Here is a 24,938-nt window from a genome sequence, read left to right as displayed (position 1 = left end):
TTGTCATTTTTTCTTCAATGATTTTTTCTCATGTTTGTTATTTTTTTTTTTCAAAAGTGTTTGTTTTCCCATTTAAATCTATTTTTTTTCCTTTTCTTTGGTTTTTTTTAATCATTTCAGGACCAACCTAGTTACACATGAATTAACCTACTCAGTGCAAAATTGTCTTTAGGATGCCTTACAAACATTCAAATTGGTTTCATGGGATTCAGAACGAGTTGTGATTTGTGATTTTATTTACATGCCAATTATTAGCATGAGAGAAGGGTATTAGAGTACGAGAAAAGTTTCTCTGATGATTTGATACCCCTGATCCAAGAGAAAGATTAGAAGGCCTAAGGGTTCACTCATACAATTTTTAATAATTCAAAATTCCCTTTCCTTCTTCCGATAGAGTGATAGGAAGGGAAGTGGGGGTTACCCCGTACAATTCCTCGAATAATTCAAACGCGGATCGAGGAAATGTTGAAGAAATGTTACTTTGATATTTTGAGACCTGAGATTTTGAGAGAAAGATGGGTCACCATTTCAATTTTTATAATTTCTCATTTAAAAATAGAGAAAATGGAATCACATGTGGCATGGAAGCATATTTAAGAACAAGTAATATTTCTTTGATGGTTTGAGACCCTTTCTTCCTTACAGTAGGGAGATAGAAGAACAATTTTTTTTTGAATGAGGAAGTGGGGAGAGAAGAGAGGGAAGAAGGAGCCAATGATACAATGCCGAACAAATGACAAATTTTTGCATAATTCGAGAACCGATCAAGCAAATGGTACCAAATTTGCCATGGGAGTGTATTTAAGTACGGGGGGACCCATCGGGGGGCCCGGGGCAATTTTTCTCGGGAGGCCCCTATGATTTGTTTTTGTTTTTTTTCAAATGCAATCCCAGAGAATACAAAACATTTTAAACGTGTAAAGGGACTAGAGATGAGTTCAGTATACTGTCTAAAAATAGCCATTTTATCTGCATAGAAGATAGTTTCTTGTATCTTCATATAAAAATTGTTAATTAATCACGTGCGGACATTGCGGAAGAGTTTAGAAATTTCTTAAAAATCAAAGCTTTAATTTGAGCTGCAAAAAGCAAAATTTAATTCTCATTTTTTTTAATGCCCTTATCACAAACTAAAATTCTCTGATTTAGAAAAATGACCGGATAGATATTTTATATGTTTTTCATTTCATTATTAATCGTCTGGTTTGTGATTCATCAAGGAATATTTACCTAATGACAATTGGGAAATATCATGAAGATTTGAATCATGGCATACAAAATTCAAAAAAATTAAACAAAATAATTTAATTCAAATTCCATGAAGATAAATATGAGAGTTCAAGAATTAAACACTTAAAATCAGGTTATATTCAGAACCACAACTCAGTGTCTCAAATCCAAATCATAATTTCAAATCAAGATTTGAGAAACAAAATACAAATTAAATTTAAAAAATTAAATTGAAAGTTACAATCAGAGACAAAGCAGGAATTGCATCAAATATGTTTTTTTAATTTAATATCTTTGAAATACAAATACAAAACCTTTTCATAAGATGTTTATAAATGTGACAAAAGTTTCATTCGATACCTTCAAAGCCAAAGGGGTATAAGTGCAAAAATCATCGATTGAAAAAAAATCAGAATAGAGATTAAATAATAAAACACAGAATAAGGGTTTACAATTTATAAACCAACGGAAATTTCAATAATAATGGTGTGAAAAATTATAATAATACTCAGTATTAACCCGGATATTGCCCGAGTAAAATTCTGAAATGTTTATTATAAAGACTTTAAGTTTAATTAAGTAAACTTGAATATATTCATAAGTTGCACATTTTTAAAATTCCGGGTAAAAAATGTTCAAAAATTAACTCAAGAAACCATAAGCACTAACGACTTGTCAAAATGGTATTCAACAATAGCTTTAGAGCTTCTCTTAGCGTAGTAATTATTACTTGGAAAGTTAACATATTAATAAACACTGTTATTGTGCAAGAAGTTTGTATGTAATGAAAATGAAGAGATATTTTTATTTACTCTTCGTTATCTGTACTGAATATCCGGGCTGACATGTTTCGATTTAAAAAAAAAATAAACATTGAGGTGATTTTTCATAATTTTCTTCTTAATTTTTTTTTTCGAATAACGACCCCGTTTGGAGCACATTATTTTTGTCCAGACTCTGGGTTGAGAATTTTAAAATTAAATATCAAGCTTTTGATATTATTAGCTTGCAAAATGCGGGAGAACTCCTACACTGCTTACTCTAGGGGGCCTTTAACTTTTGTTAGAGAAAAACTGTTCTAGATATTATTTGACGGGGCCCCTTTAGTTGTTATATTTCAAGTTTTTATTCCGATTTTCTAATTTGATTTCTTTTTTAGTATTTCCCCTTTTTGCCCCCCCCCCCCTAATTCCGGCCTTGAGTACAAGAAATGTTTAAATGAATATTTGATATTCATCCATCCTCTCAGTGGGGTGATAGAAAAGGGAGAGGTGGACTCCTTTAAAAAAAATTGTATAACTTGAGAACTAATCAAGCAAATGGAATCAAATTTAACATGGGAGGTTATTTGGGTGCTAGAAACGTTTGTATGATCATTTGAGATTTGCATACAGTAAATTGCATACTATATCATTGCACAAATTTTTTGTTATTTTTTTTATAAAAAAATTCAATAAAATCAAGCATACAAAAGGTGATAAAGCTCTTATCCTCCGCAATTTGTTTTTTTTTTGCTTTATTTTTTTTTGTTTCGATTATAGTCGTTTTACCATCTTTATGGCATTCGCGACTTTATCAACGTTGCAGTTGGCGGACAGTTATTGAAAAACTATCCGGTGCAACTGTGTTCGATGTTTACTCTTGGGCTCGAACTCGCGGACATCGGCTCAGGAGACAACAGACTTGCCAACTGAGCTATATCACAAGCCCTTTTTTGCTTTTGTAATCTTTCGGATATTTGATACAGTTTACGAAATTTTCATAAAATACTTCAAACTGTATTTATTCCTCCCTTCGGGTTTTTTTTTTTCGAAATGGGGGGTGACAAAAAAGGAAATGGATGAGAAGGAAACGGAACAATTGTTCAACTGTGTTGTTCTCAACTTGTAATTTTATGATTGTCGTTATAATTTTTCCTATCAAAATATATAGGTTCGTTGAACAAACTGTTATTTCCATAGACACATTTCATAACCGTCTCATAAAAATCACTGCAATGTTAGGTCTCATAAATCCTAATTCATAAAATAGCGTACAAACTCACGTGTGGGTTTGGGGCAAATTATGAATGAAAAACCACCGACCACTACCTATCGTTCGGTTTCATTGATTGCAACGACTTCCCCCTCGTTTGCATCTTCCTACTCGCTTTGCCTGTTCAACTGCAACCCAACTATGTATGTAGGTACGGTACAGGTACACATAATATATTTTTACCGGTCAAACTGGTTTTGGATCCCATAGTAGTTGGTACCCTAAGTATCCATTTAGCCCTGCTGAGTAGTAAAATTAATCGTCAGTTTTGCCCATGTGCCCAAACAGGTTCTTTGATGGCCGAAATCAGTCCTCCGGAGGGAATAAATAAAATGCCAGTCTCTTCAGTCAGTCTCATAGATATTGGCAATCTTGTGGCTTCGGGGTTCTTTTTACAGTTTTTTTTTATTTCGCGAAAGTTTTGAGTGGGCGCCACTGCTGTGTCGAGACTCTCGGATTCAGGTGGGTGAAGCATAATTTATCCTCGAAATTGAGGTTGATGGAAAAAAGCCCAACTGCGATCCTAGAGCGAGGCCCACAACCTTGGGCATTGCTCATGAGATCGTCGCCCTAGATTGCATTCTGATGAAAGCTTGTCGTCATTGTTGCCGCTGCCAAGGTGTGGGGGTGGTGACCATTTCAGATTCAATCAAAGCTCTGTTTAAATGCAAATTCGATGTGACTGTTATTTTCAGCAATTGATTCGCTTTTTGACCGTGACAACAAGTTCGGCGCACAATCAAAACAACATTTTCCCAAACGCGAAAAAAAAGCTGAGGCTACAACAACATTGAACGTCGGTTGCTACCAAGGTTAGCGCTGCTTGACGAATCGGAGGAATTTGTCGCATTCGCAATAAATTTATTTTTATTAATCTCGGGGTCAATACAAATGGTTTATTACCATTTCCGCGCTACCAATCGTACCAATCTTCAAACACTCTAAAATTTATGGCATTTATAGTCGGTCAACACAGAAGCGCCACTCCGGTGTGTAATAAAATCGATTAATGTTGCGGGGTTGCAAAATTGGAAGCGTTTCTGGTTGGACCTTTTCAAGTGGATGGGAGAATTTAAACGGAAAAATAAATGTCTATAAAATGAGTTGCTTTTAAACTAAAATTAATGACTTTTTCCCCAAGTTATGCTTGTGATCCGGCTGGCATTCGCTGCAGGAAGTCTAATTTTCTTTTGATGCTTAGTAAGTTAAGAGTCGAGTTGTTTTATTGCTGCCAATTAGAAAATAGGACACACATATCTAAATGCTCCAGCATGGTACCTGGATCAAATTGTGTGGAAATCTTTATAACCATAGGCATATTTTTTCATTTTCCATCGTAAAATTGTATATCAGCCTTTCAAAAGTCATGAATCAGAAATCCAAGATCTTGTGTGCGATAAAAACAGATTATTGAATGTCCCTCAGAACCAGAACCAAATTTTTAGCTAGGTCATATACCTTCCCACGAAAATTCTCTTTGCAAATTTCACAATTTTTTACGAGAATATTAGGAAAAGTGTGTATGAACGACCCATTTTTACAGCTGTCTACGCGAATTAAATACGGTTGATCAATCATTTGGCTTTCACAATCCTTTGTGCCAATTTTCATATCGAATCGTTTAATTTTAAATAAACAATTTGTATAGAATTTTTTTTTATATTTTATCAATAGGTAACTCAAAAAACGCGACAAAACTAGCATGTGTTACATGATGGAATCGATGGGGAATGGTTGAAAGATGAGATTCTAGCCTGATTTGTTCCTTTTAACATTCAAGAACTGTTTTTATTTCGATTCCCTCGGTTTTTTATTACGAGTTGATGTTTATCAGTAAATTTACGACGCGCTGCAAAGTTAACCCAATTATCTCATATTAATACATACATGAGCCTAACAAAAATTCCTAACACACTTCATATAATTATGGCCAGAATTCGAATTTTTGATTCACTAATTGGGTGTTAGAATAGAAAAAATAACCTAATTTGATAATATTTTGTCCAATAGAATTCTCACTAAAAGCAATAAAATGTATATTGATGGTAAATTTTGAAACATCATATATGTACTTTTCAAATGAAAATTAAACTCCTCTTTTTTCATATTTTTGGTCCAAATGAAAAAAAAACACTTCTTTCTGAAAATGTCTTTAGAGTTGGTGGCAAAGTAAATCACTTTGGCTCCGAATAAAATGTGACTTTCAGTTAGCAGGGGTTTTCCAACGAGATCAAACATAAGAAAATACGGAAATAAAATGATGATTTATAAAGGCTAATGGTGTTTGGCAGTCAAGGAAGGATATCTCGATTTTTTCAAGTTCAGATTCATCATTCATCATAACCTTTTGGCTCTAAGGCACTATGTGAGATCCCCATACAAGTAAGTGGACGAAATTATTGTCATAACTTTGTCAATAAAATTGACGATCATTTTTGCTTGTTATGATCGAAACTAGTAATCTTTGATCATTTTTTAAATATTACCTACGTTCAAATTTTGACAGTGGCATGTTTCGCTGGCTGCGCTCGCTTGCATGGAAATCTCCCATAGTGAAGAAGCAAAAAACCAAATACGGCGCAACTTTCAAAGCGTTCTGGATCTTTTTGTCGCAGGTGGTTCTAGCTAAGCTCTTAAGAACTTAAAGACCTTAAACGTGGATAAACTTAAAATTTCTGCTCCGACATTAGCTGACAAAAAAGGATAGCGTCCAAAAATTTTGAAATTTCGATTTTTTTTAGATTTTTTTTTTCTATGCTTTAACGTATTTGTCTTAACTTTAAAGTTTTACAAAATCATATGTTTTGGAAAGCTTGATACCGTAACGTTTACAACGATGTATAATAGTTGTAACTTTTTATGTTACTAGTGTTCCCAAGTAAATTATTTTAAATTCTGTATTTTTTCGAAAAATTATCATTTTTGCCGTTATTTATCTTTATTAATCAATATCTCGAGTATGGTACCTCTTATAGCCCCAAAACTTTTAACTTCTCTTTATCAAAGTTTCTACTCAGCAAACATTAAATCGCATTAGAAATAATACCTCAAGTCTATAACAACGTTACTGTGAGTCGCAATTCCTACCAAATAAGTCAACGATCGTAAGAATGGTTATTTGAAGTCGGATTAAATCGGATATGATAAAAAATCCGCCATATTTGCAGATTCTGAAGATGATTGATCTTCCGCGCGGGCTTCAAGTGAGAAAACAGCCTTGTGTTCTCTCTGCGACCAGCAGTGCAACCAGATTGATAAAAAATCAGGTGGTGTGTTTGAAAGAATTGACCAATGAGAGAAGCATCAAATATTGTAGCTGGAAACGGTTAGCTATCGCATTCGCGCATGCGCTATCTTGCATTCTTTTGATAGGTACGAATAAGGTGTCGAATATAGTCCAATTTGTACAATTCTTAACGCTTCAGCCAGAAGCTAAAATTTGTATGTTTATTGCCTCCGCTTTGGTAGGTAAATGCTGTTTTTGTGAGTTTCATACGATCATTTTATGATGTATATGAAACATATAAAAAGTTGTGGAGAAATATACCCACAAATATGTTTGCTGGATACTTTCCATAAAAAATATAGAAAAATATATTGGTGACAATGATTTTTCCGATTTTTAGCCGCCTGATCTCCATTAGTACAAGGATCGCATATGGAAAACTATTTTTTGTTTCGATTATAGTCGTTTTAACATATTTATGTCATTGGCGACTTATTTCAACGATGCAGTTAGCGGAAAGTTTTTGAAAAACTTTTCCGTTACAACTGTGTTTGATGTTTTACTCCAACTCATGAACAAGGTTGCTGAATAAAATTTTGTGTTTTTGCGAATAAAAATTCTGACTTTCTGTGATTTCACCCGAATATTCTTTGATGGTTTTCTGTGATGGAAAAAGCATAAAGTTGAATCGTTTTTTTATAACTTACTTGTGAAAAACCTATAAACTTTACAAATATTGTCATGTTTTACCATAACAAAGATAAACATCTTAAATTTATGATGTCATAAAAATAATAATTTTGGTAATACGTAAAAAATTTAAAAAATCTGTGAATTCTGTGAATATTTCCAAAATTCTGTGTTCTGTGACTCAGAATCTGTGATGAAAATTTGCCCAAAATTCTGTGAAATTATAGATTTTTCTGTGATTTCGGCAACCTTCCAAATAATACTAAATATATGAGATTTATTTGATGATTTGGACCTTTCCCTCTTTCCAATGAAGAGATGATGATGATGAAAAATACAATTTTCCAATAATTGAACAAAACTGGCACGCAAAAAAAATTGCATACAACGAGCATTTCACAAACTCGAAAACTGGAATTATTTTAGATCAAAAATTTTAAAAATCTCGAATACAAAAGATGATACAATTCTCATCTTCCACTTTCAATTAAAAAAATACATTAAACTTTATTTATTCCCCCTTCGGGCTTCTCGGAAAAATCGAAGACGCGAAGGGGGGGTTTGGTGACGAAAGAAGAATTTGATGTTTGTTTCGGTCTTATTTGGGTCTTATTATAAGAAAAATGTTCCGATGATTATTTGGGAAGTCTTCCTGCTTACTGTCGTGAGATAGGTAGAAGAGTGCATAACTCGAGAACCAATCGAGGAAATAGAACTAAATTTGTTTTTCAAGGGTTTCTAACGCTATTCGAGACAACTCCCATTTTTATAGAGGAGATAGGAAGAGGGAGGGGGCATCTTTCAATTTTTTTGCATAACTCGAGAACTTATAAAGCAAATATGGCATGAAAAACTATATGTGTGAAAACAAATGTTTCTATGACTTTTAGAGACTTCTCCCTCCTTCCAGTGGGGAGATAAATAGGAGTGAAGTCGGTTCTTATACATGTTTTTGCAGAACTCGAGAACTGATCAAAAGAGTGGAATAAATTTTCGCATGGAAGAGTTTTGGATACGAACCCCCCGCTTCTTATAGCGGGGTAATAGAGAGAGAGAGAGAGAGAGAGAGAGGAAGGGCCTTCTTATACAATTTTATTCCATAACTTGAGAACTCATCGACCAAATTGAATTAAATTTGGCTTATTTGGGTAGGGGAGATGAGGGCATAATGGCCACCTTAAGGAAAATGCTTATTTAACAATAGAGAACAGCTGTAATATGTGAATTACAGCATTTTTTCGTGTTCAGACATTCAAATAGTCTATTGCCTAATTGGATGAAACTTGAAAAAGTAGATAAAAACGTTTAAAAATGCATTTTAAAATTTTTTTCCGAAAGTTGAAAACCAGCCACTGTAGAGGCATAATGAGAAACCCTCCGAGGCAGTATGAGCACCATTAATGAAGGCATAATGAGCGATTTCTGCCGGGGAATCTAGCAGCGAATTCGACTCGATGAAGTCAACTGAGTAATAAAGCTACAGCTTAACTTGTATCGTCTGACGATTTGACCTATTGGTTAGATGTCGGAGAGGTAATCAGTGGGCTCGAGTTCGGTTCCTGGTGGAGGTGTTTTTTTTCATTTATCATTCATGATCATGATTGCACTAAACGGTGAGGCGTAAATTCATCAAATAAAGCAATAACAAAATAATCTAGGTCTGTTTGTAGAATTCAAAGAATAAACACATGCTCATACATTATGTTTCATGTGTTTTGTTTGACGGATGATGCTTTGATGCTATTAGCCGTATAATGTAACAATAAAAAAAATCAATCATGAATGGTATGTGCAAAAAAAATCCCCTCGAACAGGAATCGAACTCGAGTCTACTGATTACCTCTCCGACACCTTACCAATAGGCCAAATCGACAGACGAAACAAGTCAAGCTGTAGCTCTATTATTCAGTTGACTTCATCGAGTTGAATTCGCTGCTAGATTCCCCGGTATAAAACGCTCATTATGCCTTCATTGATAGTGCTCTGTTCGCATCCAGTGAACAAATTAAAGTAAAAACGCGTTTTAAAATTGATTAAAGTGAAAAATCAAAAATTTTATGATGCTGAAAATTGAGAAACAATGTGTAGAGGAGATGAGGGCATAATGGGCACCTTAAGGAAAATGCTTATTTAACCATAGAGAACAGCTGTAATATGTGAATTACATCATTGTTTCGTGTTCCGACACTCAAATAGTCTATTGTCTAATTGGATGAAACTTGAAAAAGTAGATAAAAACGTTTAAAAATGCATTTTAAAAAATTTTGCCGAAAGCTGAAAACCAGTCACTGTAGAGGCATAATGAGAAACCCCCCGAGGCAGTATGAGCACCATTAATGAAGGCATAATGAGCGTTTTCTGCCGGGGAATCTAGCAGCGAATTCGACTCGATGAAGTCAATTGAGTAATAGAGCTACAGCTCAACTTGTATCGTCTGACGATTTGGCCTATTGGTTAGATGTCGGAGAGATAATCAGTAGGCTCGAGTTCGATTCCTGGTGGAGGGGATTTTTTTTTTCTTCATTTATCATTTATGATCATGATTGCACTAAACGGTGAGGCGTAGATTCATCAAACAAAGCAAAAACAAAATAATCTAGGTCTGTTTGTAGAATTCGAAGAATTAACACATGTTCATACATTATGTTTCTGGTGTCTTGTTTGACGGATGATGCTTTGATGCTATTAGCCGTATAATGTAACAATAAAAAAAATCAATCATGAATGGTATGTGCAAAAAAAAAATCCCCTCGGACAGGAATCGAACTCGAGTCTACTGATTATCTCTCCGACATCTAACCAATAGGCCAAATGGTCAGACGATACAAGTTAAGCTGTAGCTCTATTATTCAGTTGACTTCATCGAGTTGAATTCGCTGCTAGATTCTCCGGCAGAAAATGCTCAATATGCCTTCATTGAAAGTGCTCTGTTCGCCTCTAGTGAACAAATTAAAGTAAAAACGCGTTTTACAATTGATTAAAGTGAAAAATCAAAAATTTTATGATTCTGAAAATTTAGAAACAATGTGTAGATCATGTTGCAGTGCATACATTTCAGATCAAGATGATTTAAAGGTCATAAAAGCTTATTTGGTGGTGCTCAAAAATTATAATATTTTCGTCACTTGAGAACCTAGCTGGTTATTATTTAATATTTCTGTAAATATGAAAAGGATATTTCTTTTTTGATGAAAAATTAATACTATAGGTAGTACGAAACAAGTCCTCATGAAAATTTGTTTAAGAAAATACGTACTTATGTAGAAAAATGGACTTCTCATTATGCCTCGGGTGCTCGTTATGCCCTCATCTCCCCTATGTAGATCATGTTGCAGTGCGTACATTTCAGATCAATATGATTTAAAGGTCATAAAAGCTTATTTGGTGGTGCTCAAAAATTATAATATTTTCATCACTTGAGAACCTAGCTGGTTATTATTTAATATTTCTGTAAAGATGAAAAGGGTATTTCTTTTTTGGTGAAAAATTAATACTATAGGTAGTATGAAACAAGTCCTTAAGAAAATTTGTTTAAGAAAATACGTACTTTTGTAGAAAAAAGGAGGGCTTATTATGCCCTGGGTGCTTGTTATGCCCTCATCTCCCCTAATATTCAAAAACAGTATTTTTTATCTAAAAAACATTTTTTATTATATGGAGAATCTGCATTTATTTGCGAACTTTAGAATTCAAAGTGAAAATATCATTTTTGAATTTCGGAAGTGAATTTAAATTTAACTTACTTATGAATTCCTTGGAAATGTTTGGGTTATTTTTTTAGAATCGTTATACTTATATGGTGGCACCGAAAAGGACCATGTCGAATTTCAAAAACCTACCATATGTTCATTAAAAAACGATACTTTGAGCGCTAAATCAAGTCCGATTTAGTTCAAATCCTGTACAGGGCAGTTTTTTGAGCCAATCTACCAAATGTAGGTATATGGTCGATTTTCAAAATACAATCATGAAATTTTTTCCATACAACCATTCCACCCTTCTGAACATATATGTTTCAAAGGCATTATCAATTTTTTCACCCTAATTCGTCCTTTGTTTAAGAGTTCAATTTTTCATGAATTTGACTTCTGAGCTGTGAATTTTAAACCAGATGTCAAATTGGGAATTTAAACAGAGATATCTTATTCTGTATTTTTTTTTTTGGAAGAATTTCTTTTTCATATTTTGTATTTTTACTTTGAATCTATAAATTGTGTTTCATGTGTTAAAAAAATTCATCCAAAAATTAATAATAATAATAATAATAATCTCATCTGAACGCTACTTTCGAGAACACACACTTCGAAGATTTTTCGTAAATTTTTTAAGAGTAGAAGTAGTAGTTTTACAAACAAAAAAATTAGGAAAATATACTTGAAATCTGAAGTTCATCCCAATTTAAATAACCCCAAAGAATCGTTTTCAATTATTGACTCAAATTTGATAAATTTAGCACCTAAATCCCTATGGTTCTGAGGGCCCTGGAATTCAATTCGTGTTTATTATTTGTTTTAAATACCGTAACCACTACACTACATGTCACTACCTGTATTTTAAGGTTTATATTTGAAAATTTTATTGATGTATCCTGTTCAATGTTGCGGAAACTTACGAAAAATTTGTCATTTGAATAAATTTATAGAAAAATGTAGGTAATCATCTCTAAATTCTCAAATTTACATAGTTATTCAATTGGACACCTAGCTGATTAGCTAATAAAATTTAAATGCTGAGATATTTTAAAGTTCGTCAATGAAATCTGTTCAAAAGCTTACAATTTTAATAAAACAAAAATATGCCAAAAGTTTAGTAATAATTTATATAGATTCCCATATTTTATCCTAAATGCTAAAAAAATAACAGATCATTACTAACCACAACAATGAAAGTATTGACCGAAACTAATCCATCGTTTTGTTTCTTTTTCTCCTCCGCGCTCTCGTTCCCACAGATCTATCCCGCAATCGGTTCTGCGAACTGCCCGAGGACATCACATCGCTGGCCTTTCTCGAGCGGCTGCTCGTCTTTCACAACGCGATCCGCTCGATTCCAGACACGATCCGCGGACTGCATTCACTAACATACTTAGATCTAAGGTTGGTATCGATCGATCCGAAAAAGGTCATGAACATTTTAACGGAGGGAATTTATGATTTAAAAGATTCCATATTTTTAACTTGAGATAAAGTTGTGTCTTTTTATCTGAAAGTTCTGATTATGGTTGTAAGAATTCAAACAGTGAATAAAAAGTACTCAACAGATGTCGATAATGTAGCAAAAAAAAACAACAACACGATGTCTGAGCTTGATTGTAAAAACGTGATGGCCTAGAAAAATCACTATCCCATGACCAACTACACGATGATGAACAAAGCGTAAAACATGGAATCGTTCGTCTTCACAGAACAGTTGATGCTATTCATGTTAATCTCGGAAGGAGGCAGCTCGAGTGTTGAGTCCAATTAATTAAACTAATTACCATACGCAAATCATTCGCAGGAACAACCAGCTGGCGGTGCTACCGAGAGAGATTTGCTTCCTGCCGTTGCAGGTGCTTCTCCTCTCCAACAACCGACTGGTGACGCTCCCGGACGAGCTCGGGCGGATGGAGGAACTGACCGAGCTCGATGCCGCCTGCAACCAGATCACACATCTTCCTCCCCGGATGGGCGACCTCCGGAATTTGCGATCGCTAACACTCCGGAACAATCAGCTGGTGTACCTGCCCCGGGATCTCACCTGTCTGCAGCTGGTGTTCCTGGACATCAGCAGCAACAAAATTGCCACCCTGCCGGTGGAGCTGCGACTCATGGGCACCCTGGTGGATCTGGAGCTGTCCAACAACCCGCTGACCTCACCACCGGCAAGTGTAAGTATTGAAAAAAAAAAATGATTCGATGAATAGTTTTACGATTTTTTAATCGGAATTTTTTTTGCAGTTATGCGTCCGAGGCTTAGTTCACGTGTTCAAATTCCTGGAAACGGCCGCAACCAAAGAGGAAAAATCCAAAAGTGGCCTCGATGGTCACGCCACCCTTCGGAGGTCGGCCCTGGGATCGAAGAATTCGTCCGGCAGCTTGTTGGACAACAGCCGGAACCGGAGAGCTCACGTAGACTCCGGTTACAGTACCAGTGATGGCGGATTCGATGGTAAGCGTTGGTCTCAGGAAGAACCGCACGAGTTTAGCACATCCTACTATAATAGCACAAGCAATAGCACAAGCACAACGACCGGAAATGGTAGTGGCACCTATTCGCCGAAATGGTCACCCGTTCCGTTGCACACCGGTTTCGTGACCGGGAAGCCACCACCCACACCACCTGCACTGGGCAACTCGACCGCGAGTCCCTGCCATAGTTCTACTAATATGTTATCGTCTACCACAGGTGGAAGCGGGTTTTCAGCTTTACTAAGCGGCGGATCTGGGGAACGAACCTTGGAAGAGGAGTTCAGGAGAGGTGTCGCACTGCAGGAGCAAGCAGAGCGGAGAAAGCTAGCAAATAATAATAGGTTGGTTCTTTGTTCTTTTCCCTCTGGAAAACTCTTAGCTGATGTTTTGATTTTTTACAGTAACGATATTTCACCGGAAGGAGATCTTACCCCTGATAGTATGAAGGCTGACGATAAAATGCGCTCGTTAGGAAATATTCAAACTTATAGGTTTGTGTTACAAGCAGTTCAATGCCAGTTTTGGTTCATACTTCAATTAATACCTAATTTCCGACTTTCTCAGGGAATACAAGGAAGCGCTCCGTCAGCAACGGGCTCAAAGTGACATCTACCGACCCAAAGATCAACAGGCACACACCCCGGACAGTGGAGGCTCGACGGCAGATTCTCCGCTGAGCAACTTCTCCCCCTACAACAAATCGCAAGCGACCACACCTTCACCTTCCGTCTACAGTAGCAGTAACCAAAGTTCACCACTCTCACCTCATCATGGTAACATCCACAAGCTGAACCAAATCAACGCCAACAACGGCGGTACAACGGCCACGTTCAATCCGGGCAACAGCTCTAGTCCACTACTATCGCCAAACCGAAACGCCAACGTTGCCCCATTCGAGGATTCCGGCACTGGCACAACGAACAGCACCTCTTCAACCCCGAACAAGAGGCCCGTTCAAAAGGTCATTCCATCACGAAATATTACCTCCACATATCAATCCAGCAGCCAATCGCCGACGCATCTGAACGGAAATCACACTGCCTCCAATGGCAAGATTCCGGTCGCCAACGGAACCCCTGTAAAAACTCCGCTAACCAACAGTAGCTGTACGACCGATTACGCTTACGTGAAACCCAACAGTCCCTGTAAGGCTTCCAGTGGTATATTGTCCCACAACAATGTTCCTTCGTCGATTCCGAAACCGACCGCGAATGGGGGAAGTAGTTCCCCGAATGGGAACCAAAAACCCCTAACCGCAACGGTCGGTTACGTTAACAACGGCAAACCGGGGCAGAAAACAAATAAGTTAGTTCAAGTTTAAGTTTGTTTTTGAAACAGTCACTTACTTTAAAATTAAATTTTCAGAACTGTCTCCTGGAATCGGGACGTACCCACGACGGATAAGCTGAGCTTTACGATGCGTCGGGAGTTTGACAAGCAGAAGGAGGAAACCGAACTGATCGATCAGTTGCGACATGTAAGATCTCACTAAAAAATAGAAAGATTAATCAAAAGTTACCAAAAACTTCTCTCAATTCAACAGATAATTGAAGCGCGACTGAAGATGACCCTGCCGGAGGACATTGCTCCGGCCCTGACCGACGGGGTGGTGCTGTGTCATCTGGCGAATCACGTGCGGCCCCGGTCAGTCAACAGCATCCACGTGCCGTCGCCGGCGGTGGTGAGTATTACGTTGTAAATTTAGTAGATTCTCTTTTTTATTCTACGATTTTACGAAGAATTTTAAAGTGAACGAACTTCGGTAGAACCGTGCACCCATGGCAATCTTATACTATAAATAGGAATCCTCGCAAATCACACGTAATCTTTACACTTTGAATTGTTAACTGGGCAATTAGTACATTTGAGAAGAAACTGTAGCAATCCAAATTCAGCAAGCAAAACAAATGATAACTTCTGCCTTGGTGAAGATCTCCACTCCACATCGCTCCGCACCAAAGACATATAGACCTTTCAGTTTGATGTCTTTTATTTTGAAAGTAATTAAGAAGATACTTGACGAGTAGAGGACGAATGACAAAGCTTGTTTAAATCCTCTATAAATAAACGAAATAGAATAGAATCGAACTTGACGAGCACATAAAATTCCAGTAGGTTACACAGGGTGCGAACGACATATCCTATAAACAGTTCGGTTTTCGGAAACGCCGCAGCACTGTGGATGCTATTCGACTAGTCATCGAAGGGACAGACGATGTCAGGCTGAAGAAGAGGAGAGGAGACCGGTTTTGCGCAGTGGTCACCCTTGACGTGAAGAACGCCTTCAATAGCGTAAGTTGGGCAGCGATTTGGTCGTCGCTCATTCGTATAAGGATTCCGACATATATCTGTAGCTTGGTGAAGTATTACTTTCGTTACCGCCAACTACAGTCCATATATGACCAGTGAGTGTCTCGGCAGGGGTTCACATGGATCGATACTTGGCCCGGTATTGTGGAACATCGTTTACGCCGAACTGCTCAGATTGCGTCTCCTCACGGGAGTCAGACTTGCGGGATTCACTCCTGATCACAAACCTGATTTCAGCACAATCAGAGACGATTGCAGTTGGACCGTGCACAATCGAATCCAAGCATGCGATCAAGTACTTGAGGTGATCGACGACTGGGTGAGTTTTACGGCCCACGTCGACTACGTCTGCAAAAAAGCGGCAATAGCGACAGTAGCCTTCTCTTTGAACAACTCAGCGATCCGCTGCAGCAGTAGAGAGTCCTGGCGTGACTTCGTCCATTTTGTGGTGTGGAGCCTGGAAGGCAGCCTTGAGCAGGCAGTGTAATCGACAGGAGCTCTGCAGCGTGCAGCGGTTGATGAACCTTCGAGTTATCAGCGCATGGGATCATGCACTCAGGCAAATTCTTATTATAATTTTCATAAGATGCATCGTATGAACCGCTTTTTAGAGTGTAAAATAATGTTTCATAAGAGTCTTATGGAATTCTTTCAATTTTCAAACGATGTTCTTATGAAAAATAGAAGAAACGGCTTTGTGAAAAAAATAATGAACACTTTCATTCATGGCATAAGTTTTTTTTTCTCATCATCTAACAGTACGAAGCAATCGCCAGTTCATAGTTATTATATATAGTTTCCCTTCAATGTTAAATCACTGACCATAGTTAAATGTTATTGTTATCTTCGGAATGGTAAGTTTGATTTGATGGGTTTGGTGTGATCGTTTAATATATTAGTAAACTAAATTACATTATTTGTTTACTTTTCAGCAAGCTGATCGGCAAAAAACGAAAGGTCGAAGATTAAGATGCGGCAAAAATAAATTTGATGGAGCCGTCTGTTGATGCGCTGCTGATGGTGACCATAAATGATTCAATTTTCAACAAATTTGACAAACAATAAAGTGAATGTTTTCAGCATGAAATATTTAGAATTTTTCTTATTAGAAAGTGATTTACTGTTTCCATAAGAATCTCTTATGAAAAACAACAACCTCTCATTGAAGTAGGTGTTCATCTTCAGAATTCATTCGCGTCATAAGACAATCTTATGAATTTCATTAATTTTTCTTATGGCGCCACTTCATAAGAGAATCTTATGGCATACATAATAGTATTTTTCTGAGTGTGCCCATCTCGGTATTGTTAGAGGAAGATATCTTCTGCTACAAGCACAGGCACATGCCCGATGTGCGAAAACATGGCAGAGACGCCTCGATGTCTAACCGGCAGAACCAGTGGGACAGCTCGGAACGCAGACGGTGGACCAATCGCTTGATCCCTGATGGATCGGAGACATGGAGAGGTGGATTTCTGCATAAGGTAATTCTTGGCTGGTCACGGATACTTCACGCAGTACCTTCGGTTTGGCCATGTGGCTTCGCCATTCTGCCCAACCTGCGGTGACACAGTTGAGACATCAGAGCACGTAGTGTTCAACTGTCCGAGGTTCGAGGGGGTATGGATTAAACATGCTTGCCGCCTGCGTACCAGACACGACAGTCGACAACATTGTGCAGAGAATCTTTGAGGATTCCATGCGTGGTCAGCGATGGGTTCACCCGGATCATGAATGCTCTGCAGAGGAGTTGGAACCAGCACCAGTCCGCGACCGGAGTGGGGTGACTCCTTCGCCGGGGAGCATCTGAGTAATTTGCGTCGGAACTTAGCAGTATATCATACAGAGATAAGACTTTACCTTCTGCATATGCCAAGCTATCTGGTGTGTAGGATATCTCCACCGTCAACGTCGTGAAGTATCCAAGCAGAACGCGCCGTCGGCGACGGAGGCTGCGATGATAAGACATGACCTTCTCCTCAGTCGAACTCGTAGGAGGGAGAGTATTCACGCCGCGGAATACTCTCGAGTGGAGTGGTCTCACGTCGCCATCGGATGAGTCACTCGAGCCGGGTAGGATGGCATTAACCTGAATCGTCAGCGTAAAAGAACCGTACGTGTGCTGTGATAGACGCGAGTCTAGGATAAGCTGCTCTCGATTCGGCACACGGCCAGCAAAAAGTCTAGGGCTGCCAGCCCCAAAGTTACCAGCCAACGGAAGGAGCAAGACCGGACCACGGTCGGAGTAGAATGCCCTTTCGGTGGAAGGCTTTCGAATAGAGTGCATCCGATCCTAGCAGTAAAGCATACATAGATAAGACTTTCGTATGCCGAGCTGCAGTGTAGAATACCTCCACCATCGCGGAGTATCTGAGTAGAACGCGCACCCTACGACGGAAGCTGTGGGGATAAGACATGACCTTCTTCGCAGTCGAACTCGTAGAGGAAAGAGTATTCACACCGCGGAATGCTCTCGTATAGAGTCACTTCACGTCGTCGGCGGGTGAGTCACTCGAGTCGGTGTAGGATGACGTCTCCGCCCGGAATCATCCGAGTAGTTCCGTGAAACCCCTTGTGTGCTGTGATAACGGCGTGTCTAGGATAAACTGCTCTCGATTCTGCACACAGACGGGCAAAGAGAAGAGGGCCTCGAGCCAAACCAAGCGGAGCCAAGATCCCGAGTCGTTAGAGGATAGGTCATTGGTCTCTAGCAGTGGTCTCCAACAGAGGCGGAGCGCACGATAGTCATGGAGCAAAGCGAGCCTCGAGTTACGAGTAAAGGCCAGACCACAAGTCTTCATAGAAGAGGATCTTAGTCTTCAATTGTAACAAGAGGGAGGGTATGTATGCTGCCGTTTTGACTTGAAACCGAGTAAGCCGATGAGCGCAGAAGCGCGCACTTTGTCGCCAATCACGGGTACATCCTTTGTTGCTGGTCCGTACAGGAATTATGATCAGATGCCCAAGGTGGACTTTACGGCGTAGGGGTACATAGTATCTAGAGTCGACCAATTGCACCCATGGACCCAGAGTAGCATATTGGGGAAAGGCGGTGGCTCGCTGTGCCTTGGAATGCAATCCATATAAAGGATTTACCACCTTGGTGATCAACTATGAGAATACTTGATCTGTTTTTTATGAATGATCCCGTCAACATAGTCGATATGGACATCATCCTCCTGTTTTTATGATGTTTATGTTTAAAGATGAATTGCCACCACCAATGCTGGACGAATTGGTTTTCGACGGAACTCTGAATGAGTCTCTAGCTGCTGTTGATTGGCCAAGTGTTTAATATGGTTCAATCGACCATGTGGTAGAAGCTTTCTATGGAAAATTGAATGAAGTGTTCCGAGATATTTTTCCTGTCAAAAAACGGTGTCCACGTATTGGAGTAAGTCAACCTTGGCTAAACCCCGAACTTCGTAACCTTCGCAATCCTTTGAGGAAAGCGAGAAAAAGGTTCCGCAACGGCCATGATATGACAGTGTCTCTTGAGGTACGTTACTTAGAGAGCGCCTACAACACATTACACGTGACAAGTTTCTGTGACTACATCAATCGCATTCAGGATAGCGCTCGCACCGATCCCTAATCTTTTTGGTCATACGTTCGACAAAGAAAGGGTACTCAGGACTCAGAGTATACCTCAAGTGACCACATACAACGATGGAACTGCCGAAACGTCAAATGCTGTTGCATTCCAATTCTCGACATTTTTTCAGAGTGTTCTTAGCACTAACTCACCACCTTTATGCGAATCATACCTAGGTAGCTTGTCGAATCGTGACTTCAACCTTCCTCTGCTGAATTTCTCCTCAAACGACGTCTTCCGGAAGCTGTCTACGTTAGATGCAACAAAAGGACCTGGATCAGATGGCATTCCTCCAATTCTGGTTAAGATATGCGCCGATCCGTTATCCGTACCTATTTCAATCATCTTTAACCAATCGTTAACGGAAGGTACTTTTCTCATCGCATGGAAAATCGCATCGATCACTCCAATCCTCAAATCCGGCGACTTGCATCGAGGGGAAAACTACCGAGGGATTTCAATTCTAAGCTGTTTGCCTAAGGTACTCGAGAGCCTCGTTTATGACGTACTTTATCAATCGGTGCATCACTGTATTTCTGAAGATCAACATAGATTCATGAAACGTAGATCTACGACCATCAATCTTATGACGTACGTTTCGAAATTGGTTACTAGGCTGGATAAAAGTCAACAAGTCGATGCAGTTTATGTAGACTTGAGCAAGGCTTTTGATAGAGTACCGCACAAATTTGTCATCCAAAAAATGCGTCGGATAGGACTACCTGATTGGCTTTGCAAATGGATCAACTCTTATCTCGTAGACCGAACTGCTTAGGTACGACTAAACAACATGAACTCGACGCCTTTTCGAATCACTTCTGGAGTTCCACAAGGAAGTCACCTTTGATCTTCGTTCTTTTTATCAACGATCTATGCACTATCATTGAATCGGAGAAGTTGTTATACGCCGACGATTTAAAATTTTTTCGTACTATAGCTTCACTAGTTGACAGCTGTGCTCTCCATAAAGACATCGATTCAATTCTAACGTGGTGTCATCAGAATGGTATGGCTCCTAATATTTCCAAATGTAGTGTTATATCTTTTACTCGTAAACGTCAACCTTTGAACTTCGAGTACAAAATGACATCGACTACTTCAAGCCGCAATTCCATCGTCAAGGACCTTGGCATAATTTTAGACACCAAACTCACTTTCTCGCAGCATATCTCGACTACAACAACTAAGTGCTTTGCGGTTCTTGGCTTCATACGACGAAACACGCAATTTTTCAACGACTACTACAGCCTATAAGCACTTTATTGTGCTCTTGTACGCAGCATTGTCGAATACGGTGTGCAAATCTGGGCTCCATACCAGGTTGTACAGGCAAACCGGATTGAAAGAGTACAACGATGCTTCCTCAGATACTCTCTGCACCAGATACCATGGAACGACGCCTCGAACCTCCCGCCCTACGAACAGTGCTGCTTGTTGCTGAATCTACCGACGCTGGTATCAAGGGGCATTCTTCTACAACGGCTTTTTATCTTTGATATTCTACAGAATAATGTTGACTGTCCAGAATTGTTGTCGTTACTTCCGTTTAACGCTCCTGTAAGATCAACTCGGACGCAGGAATTCCTCAGACTTACTACTAGACGAACCCGATACGGACAAAACAACCCTTTGGATACATGTTGTGCTCGTTTCAATGAAATAGTTAGTAACTTTGATTTTAATATTTCTAAGGCTGTGTTCAAAAGTAGAATAAGATAGTATCTTTTTGTAATGTGTAAATATCTCTAAATGGCTGCAAAGACTAAATAAATAAATAAATAAACTAATACAAAAAACACCCGTCAAGCGCGGCTGTATGTGCAAAATATCACGTTACTGGTAGTAACTTCTCGACCTGAAGGCTAAGATCAAAGTGAAGTATTTTGTAGATCTCTCCTCACAATCTCTTTTTGGTGGAGACCTTACAGAGGCATAACAACGATGTGATGTCTTTAAAAGTCTTGTACAAAGTTGACCCAGTGATCAGTTAAGTTCTGCTTACGTTTTCCTGAACGTTGGGTCTGTTACACTTCGGTTTGCCCTTATTACAAAGTGTGTGTTGCGTTTGAGAATTATTTCGTCTGTAGGGCTCACTCAACAACAACCTTCTTCGTTCTACTTTCGCGTTGATCTTTCTTCAACTCTATCGTGAATTACCAAAACCTGAAAAATAAATCTGTTCTTAAAACGGACTTCTTACACATTGCGGTTCGGAAATTTTCTTTGCTTAAAAATTAGGGAATATTTCGGAAAGTTTTCAATATCAAAAATTGTCAAGATGTAAGATCGATCGAAATAAAAAATCTTTTTCTTTTATTTTTTCAGCCAAAGCTTACCATGGCACGGTGCAGGCGAAACGTGGACAATTTCCTCGATGCCTGCCGGAAGATCGGAGTCGATGAGGTGAGTTTCTAGCAGCCTAGACATTTTGTGTGAACTTTTACAAGTTTTATGTGTTTCATTTCACTCTCTTATGTTTGTTGGTACACTTGAGAAGCGGCTTTGGTATTTACTTTTGAAACAAGAAATTTTTCTGTTTTTCACCATTTTTTTCGTTTTCCGTTCTTTTGCAACGCCTATTTTCTTCGGTTGCACACTTGACTTTTCCTATCTATTCTCTTCTGAAAATTGTAACAACCGTGTTTGGAAAATTGATCAAACCAAAAAAAAAGGATCGGCATTCATCATTAGCAAAACAAAATCAGCACCTAGTTTATAGTTTTCCCGAATCGGTCTCCAATTTCTGTAGTTTGTAGAAGGATGGTTAATGACTAACACCACTAAAAACACGATTTAAACACCATTGTTACCATTATTAGATAGATGCTGTCGTAAACTTTATAGCTGGATAAAGTCGACGAAAACTAAACGGATAGGCTTGTATCTAAAAATTCAATCTAAACAGTTGAAGGTGGCTTTTTTATTCTGTGTATTCTGTAAATAGTCCCAAATGTGTAAGGTTCTCTTGTTTAATGACTGTGTACACATCTATGGCTCTCCTTAGATAGCGCAATTTCCCTTGTTGTTTGAAGATGCAATCTTAGCGAGTATCTTTAAAAAAAAACAACAACAACAAAACAACCAACCTTACCCATACCCACACCACATGAGGACTAACTCTTTCTCCCGTTGTTATTGGTGTTGGTTGCAGGAGTTGATATGCTCCTGTCAGGACATCGTGCCCGCGTCATCCCCACCTCAACAACAACCTCCGCCTTCGTCGACGGGATCGTCTTCGTCGCTAAATGAATCGACCACCGAAGAAGATACGGAACTCGTAGACCAACCTCCAAATCCTATGGCAATGTTCCGCACGATTGCGGCACTGCTTCAGAGGGCCGAAGATCTATCGGTGATCGGTCAACAACAACCACAGGCAGCCCAATCTGCGCTGTGTCGGCCATCAGGTCCACCCCCTCCTCCACCAACTACAAACCAAGCCAAGGCCAACCCTAGCACTACCACAGTCACACTCACTGCAGCCAACACCAATACAACCACCAAAACCGCAACCGAAATGATCGGCGACGAAGATCGTCGTCATGTGGCGGCCTTCGAGCCCAACTACAAGGTGTCCTCCCACGATGCGCTTACTCACAATATCCCAAGTGCCACTAACGATTACAGCAATCCTCCACAAACCAATCATAACCTACAAACGAACAACCATTTACGTAACAACAGCCCAAAAACGAACGCGAACACCTTGCTGGAGTACCACTTCGAATTCGATCAACAGCAAGTTCAGCATCAGGGAGGAGAATCCGAGCGGGAGGATGTGTTGATGGTTCAGGCCAGGCTTAGGGCGTTCTCAGGGAGCGGTGGAGGAGGGCCTAGCGAAACGCACGAAACTCGGCAGGTTCCGGTTTCGTTAGATCTTGAACAGTCGAACGGATCATCGACATCGGCTGTGCGTCGAAAGCGGAAGTTTCCCAGTAACAAGTTCAACGGAGCAAGGCGCCAGGAGCAGCAATCGTCCGGTACAGCAAACCTAAACGAGATCATCGAAGAGTGCGAGTACGATAGCGATATAGGGAAGTTCCGTTGCCGCCAGGACGAAGACTACGAAGATTCGGAGACGTCGCTGAACTCCCTGGATGAAGAGTCGGCTTTCACGCCTACAAATCCGCAACCACCCGGTCCAGGGATCAATGACCTAAACACTCCAACGTCGATGGATATGGCGATGAAGGGATTCGTTGATTTCAACATCAACAGCGCCGAGAATGATCACTCCACAGGAGGAGGAAAGATCGTTAGCAAAAGGATCGAGTTTTTCGAAAATTCAGGTGCCACCACCTCAGGATCAGCAGAAAAAATTGTTAACATTAGCAACAACCAGTCGTCCAGGAGGCGAAGTTTGAGCACGGAGGACAACGAAGGTCTAGCCGTGGTGAAAGACTCCAGAAGCAGCAATAAATCGGACCATCCGATCATTTCGACCATTCTTTGCCTTGGAACGTTCGTGTTTGCGGTCGTTTATTTGTACTTGTACCCGTTGCCCAACTACTGAGAAGGGAATTTTAAACCAAACTTTGTTAACCACATCCCCTTTTTTAAGCAATTGTTTATAGTTTTATCGATTTGCGGAAACGAAAATTTATTTAATTTCGACTTACGAAAACCAACCACACATGTACTTACACGAACTATGATTGTTTATTTAAGATTTTATTACTAGATTTAGTGTTTTGATGAAAGAGAGCTGAATTGAATTATTTTTAGATTCGTTTTTTTTTTCGAACATTTGATGTCCCCACCCTACAATTGGAAGAGCGAATAACCCCCATCACGAGAGATAATAAAAGCCGAATTGCAATCAAAATCGAAAAAAATAAATGGAATAAGGAAAAAGTGACATTTTACATAATAATGAGCTGCTTAGAATGAGAATTTATCTCATTGATTAGAAATTCAAAATTTAAATCCAAGTTAAGATTCGGAAATATTAAATTCATTATTAGCAATATAAAATTCATATAAGAGAAGGAATTTTATTTTAGAGAAACGAATTTAGAGGCAGATTCATCTTCGTAATTCTTGAATCTGTAGTTTGAAATCTGAATTATGCATTCTATGCTTTAGAATCATTTCCAATAAAAAAAAGAAATCCAAATCGGAAATCAGATCGAACTCTCATTCGGTGAAATTGGAAATTTGAATCGGAAATCTTCATCTGAACTCTGATTAAAAATTTTTAACCTGAATCTGAGATCTTTATTTGAAATATGAATTTTTAGACTCAAATCTCTATCTAAAACAGAATCTTCAAATCTGAAATTAAATCTGAATCTGGAATCAGAAATTAAAAACTTATCGCTTCGAAAAATTGAAATAAAAACTAATGAACTAATAGATAAATAAATAAATAAATAACTGAATCCGAAATCTTTAACTCAATCTGAAATCTAAATTTACAATATGATTCAATTCAGATTCTTAAATCTACATCGAAGATCTAAAAAAAGATCAGAAGTATAAAATTTTAATCGAAAATTTGGGTTCGAAATCTGAATCCTAAAATTATAATCTGAATCTGAAATTTGAAATGTTTAATTAAAAATCTGAAATTATAATTTGGAATTTAAATATGAATCAGAAATCTGAAATATGAATCTGCAATATGAATCTGAAATCTGCTATCTAAAATCTAAATCGGAAATCTGAATCTGAATTCTTCAGC

At 38.7% G+C, this 24,938-nt stretch overlaps 1 protein-coding gene across 4 annotated transcripts in view; it reads left to right on the top strand.

The window, feature by feature from the left end:
• The window catches only part of LOC129748792 (leucine-rich repeat and calponin homology domain-containing protein-like), a 234,464-nt gene that overhangs the window by 188,816 nt on the left and 20,710 nt on the right, over positions 1-24,938 (top strand). For 2 of the 4 annotated variants that reach the window (XM_055743545.1, XM_055743544.1), the window contains exons 2-9: positions 12,132-12,276; positions 12,680-13,049; positions 13,120-13,691; positions 13,752-13,841; positions 13,915-14,655; positions 14,716-14,827; positions 14,894-15,031; positions 21,581-21,658. In XM_055743545.1, coding sequence (XP_055599520.1) covers positions 12,132-12,276; positions 12,680-13,049; positions 13,120-13,691; positions 13,752-13,841; positions 13,915-14,655; positions 14,716-14,827; positions 14,894-15,031; positions 21,581-21,658 — 2,246 coding nt within the window. Of the gene's footprint in view, positions 1-12,131; positions 12,277-12,679; positions 13,050-13,119; positions 13,692-13,751; positions 13,842-13,914; positions 14,656-14,715; positions 14,828-14,893; positions 15,032-21,580; positions 21,659-22,406; positions 24,580-24,938 lie in introns of those variants that run through there. The other 2 variants (XM_055743543.1, XM_055743542.1) reach the window with 2 other exon arrangements.

Source organism: Uranotaenia lowii, chromosome 2 (assembly GCF_029784155.1).
Source record: "Uranotaenia lowii strain MFRU-FL chromosome 2, ASM2978415v1, whole genome shotgun sequence".
Taxonomy (NCBI): domain Eukaryota; kingdom Metazoa; phylum Arthropoda; class Insecta; order Diptera; family Culicidae; genus Uranotaenia; species Uranotaenia lowii.
The sequence above is the reverse complement of the archived record's forward strand: the minus strand, read 5'-3'. Positions and strand labels throughout refer to the sequence as shown.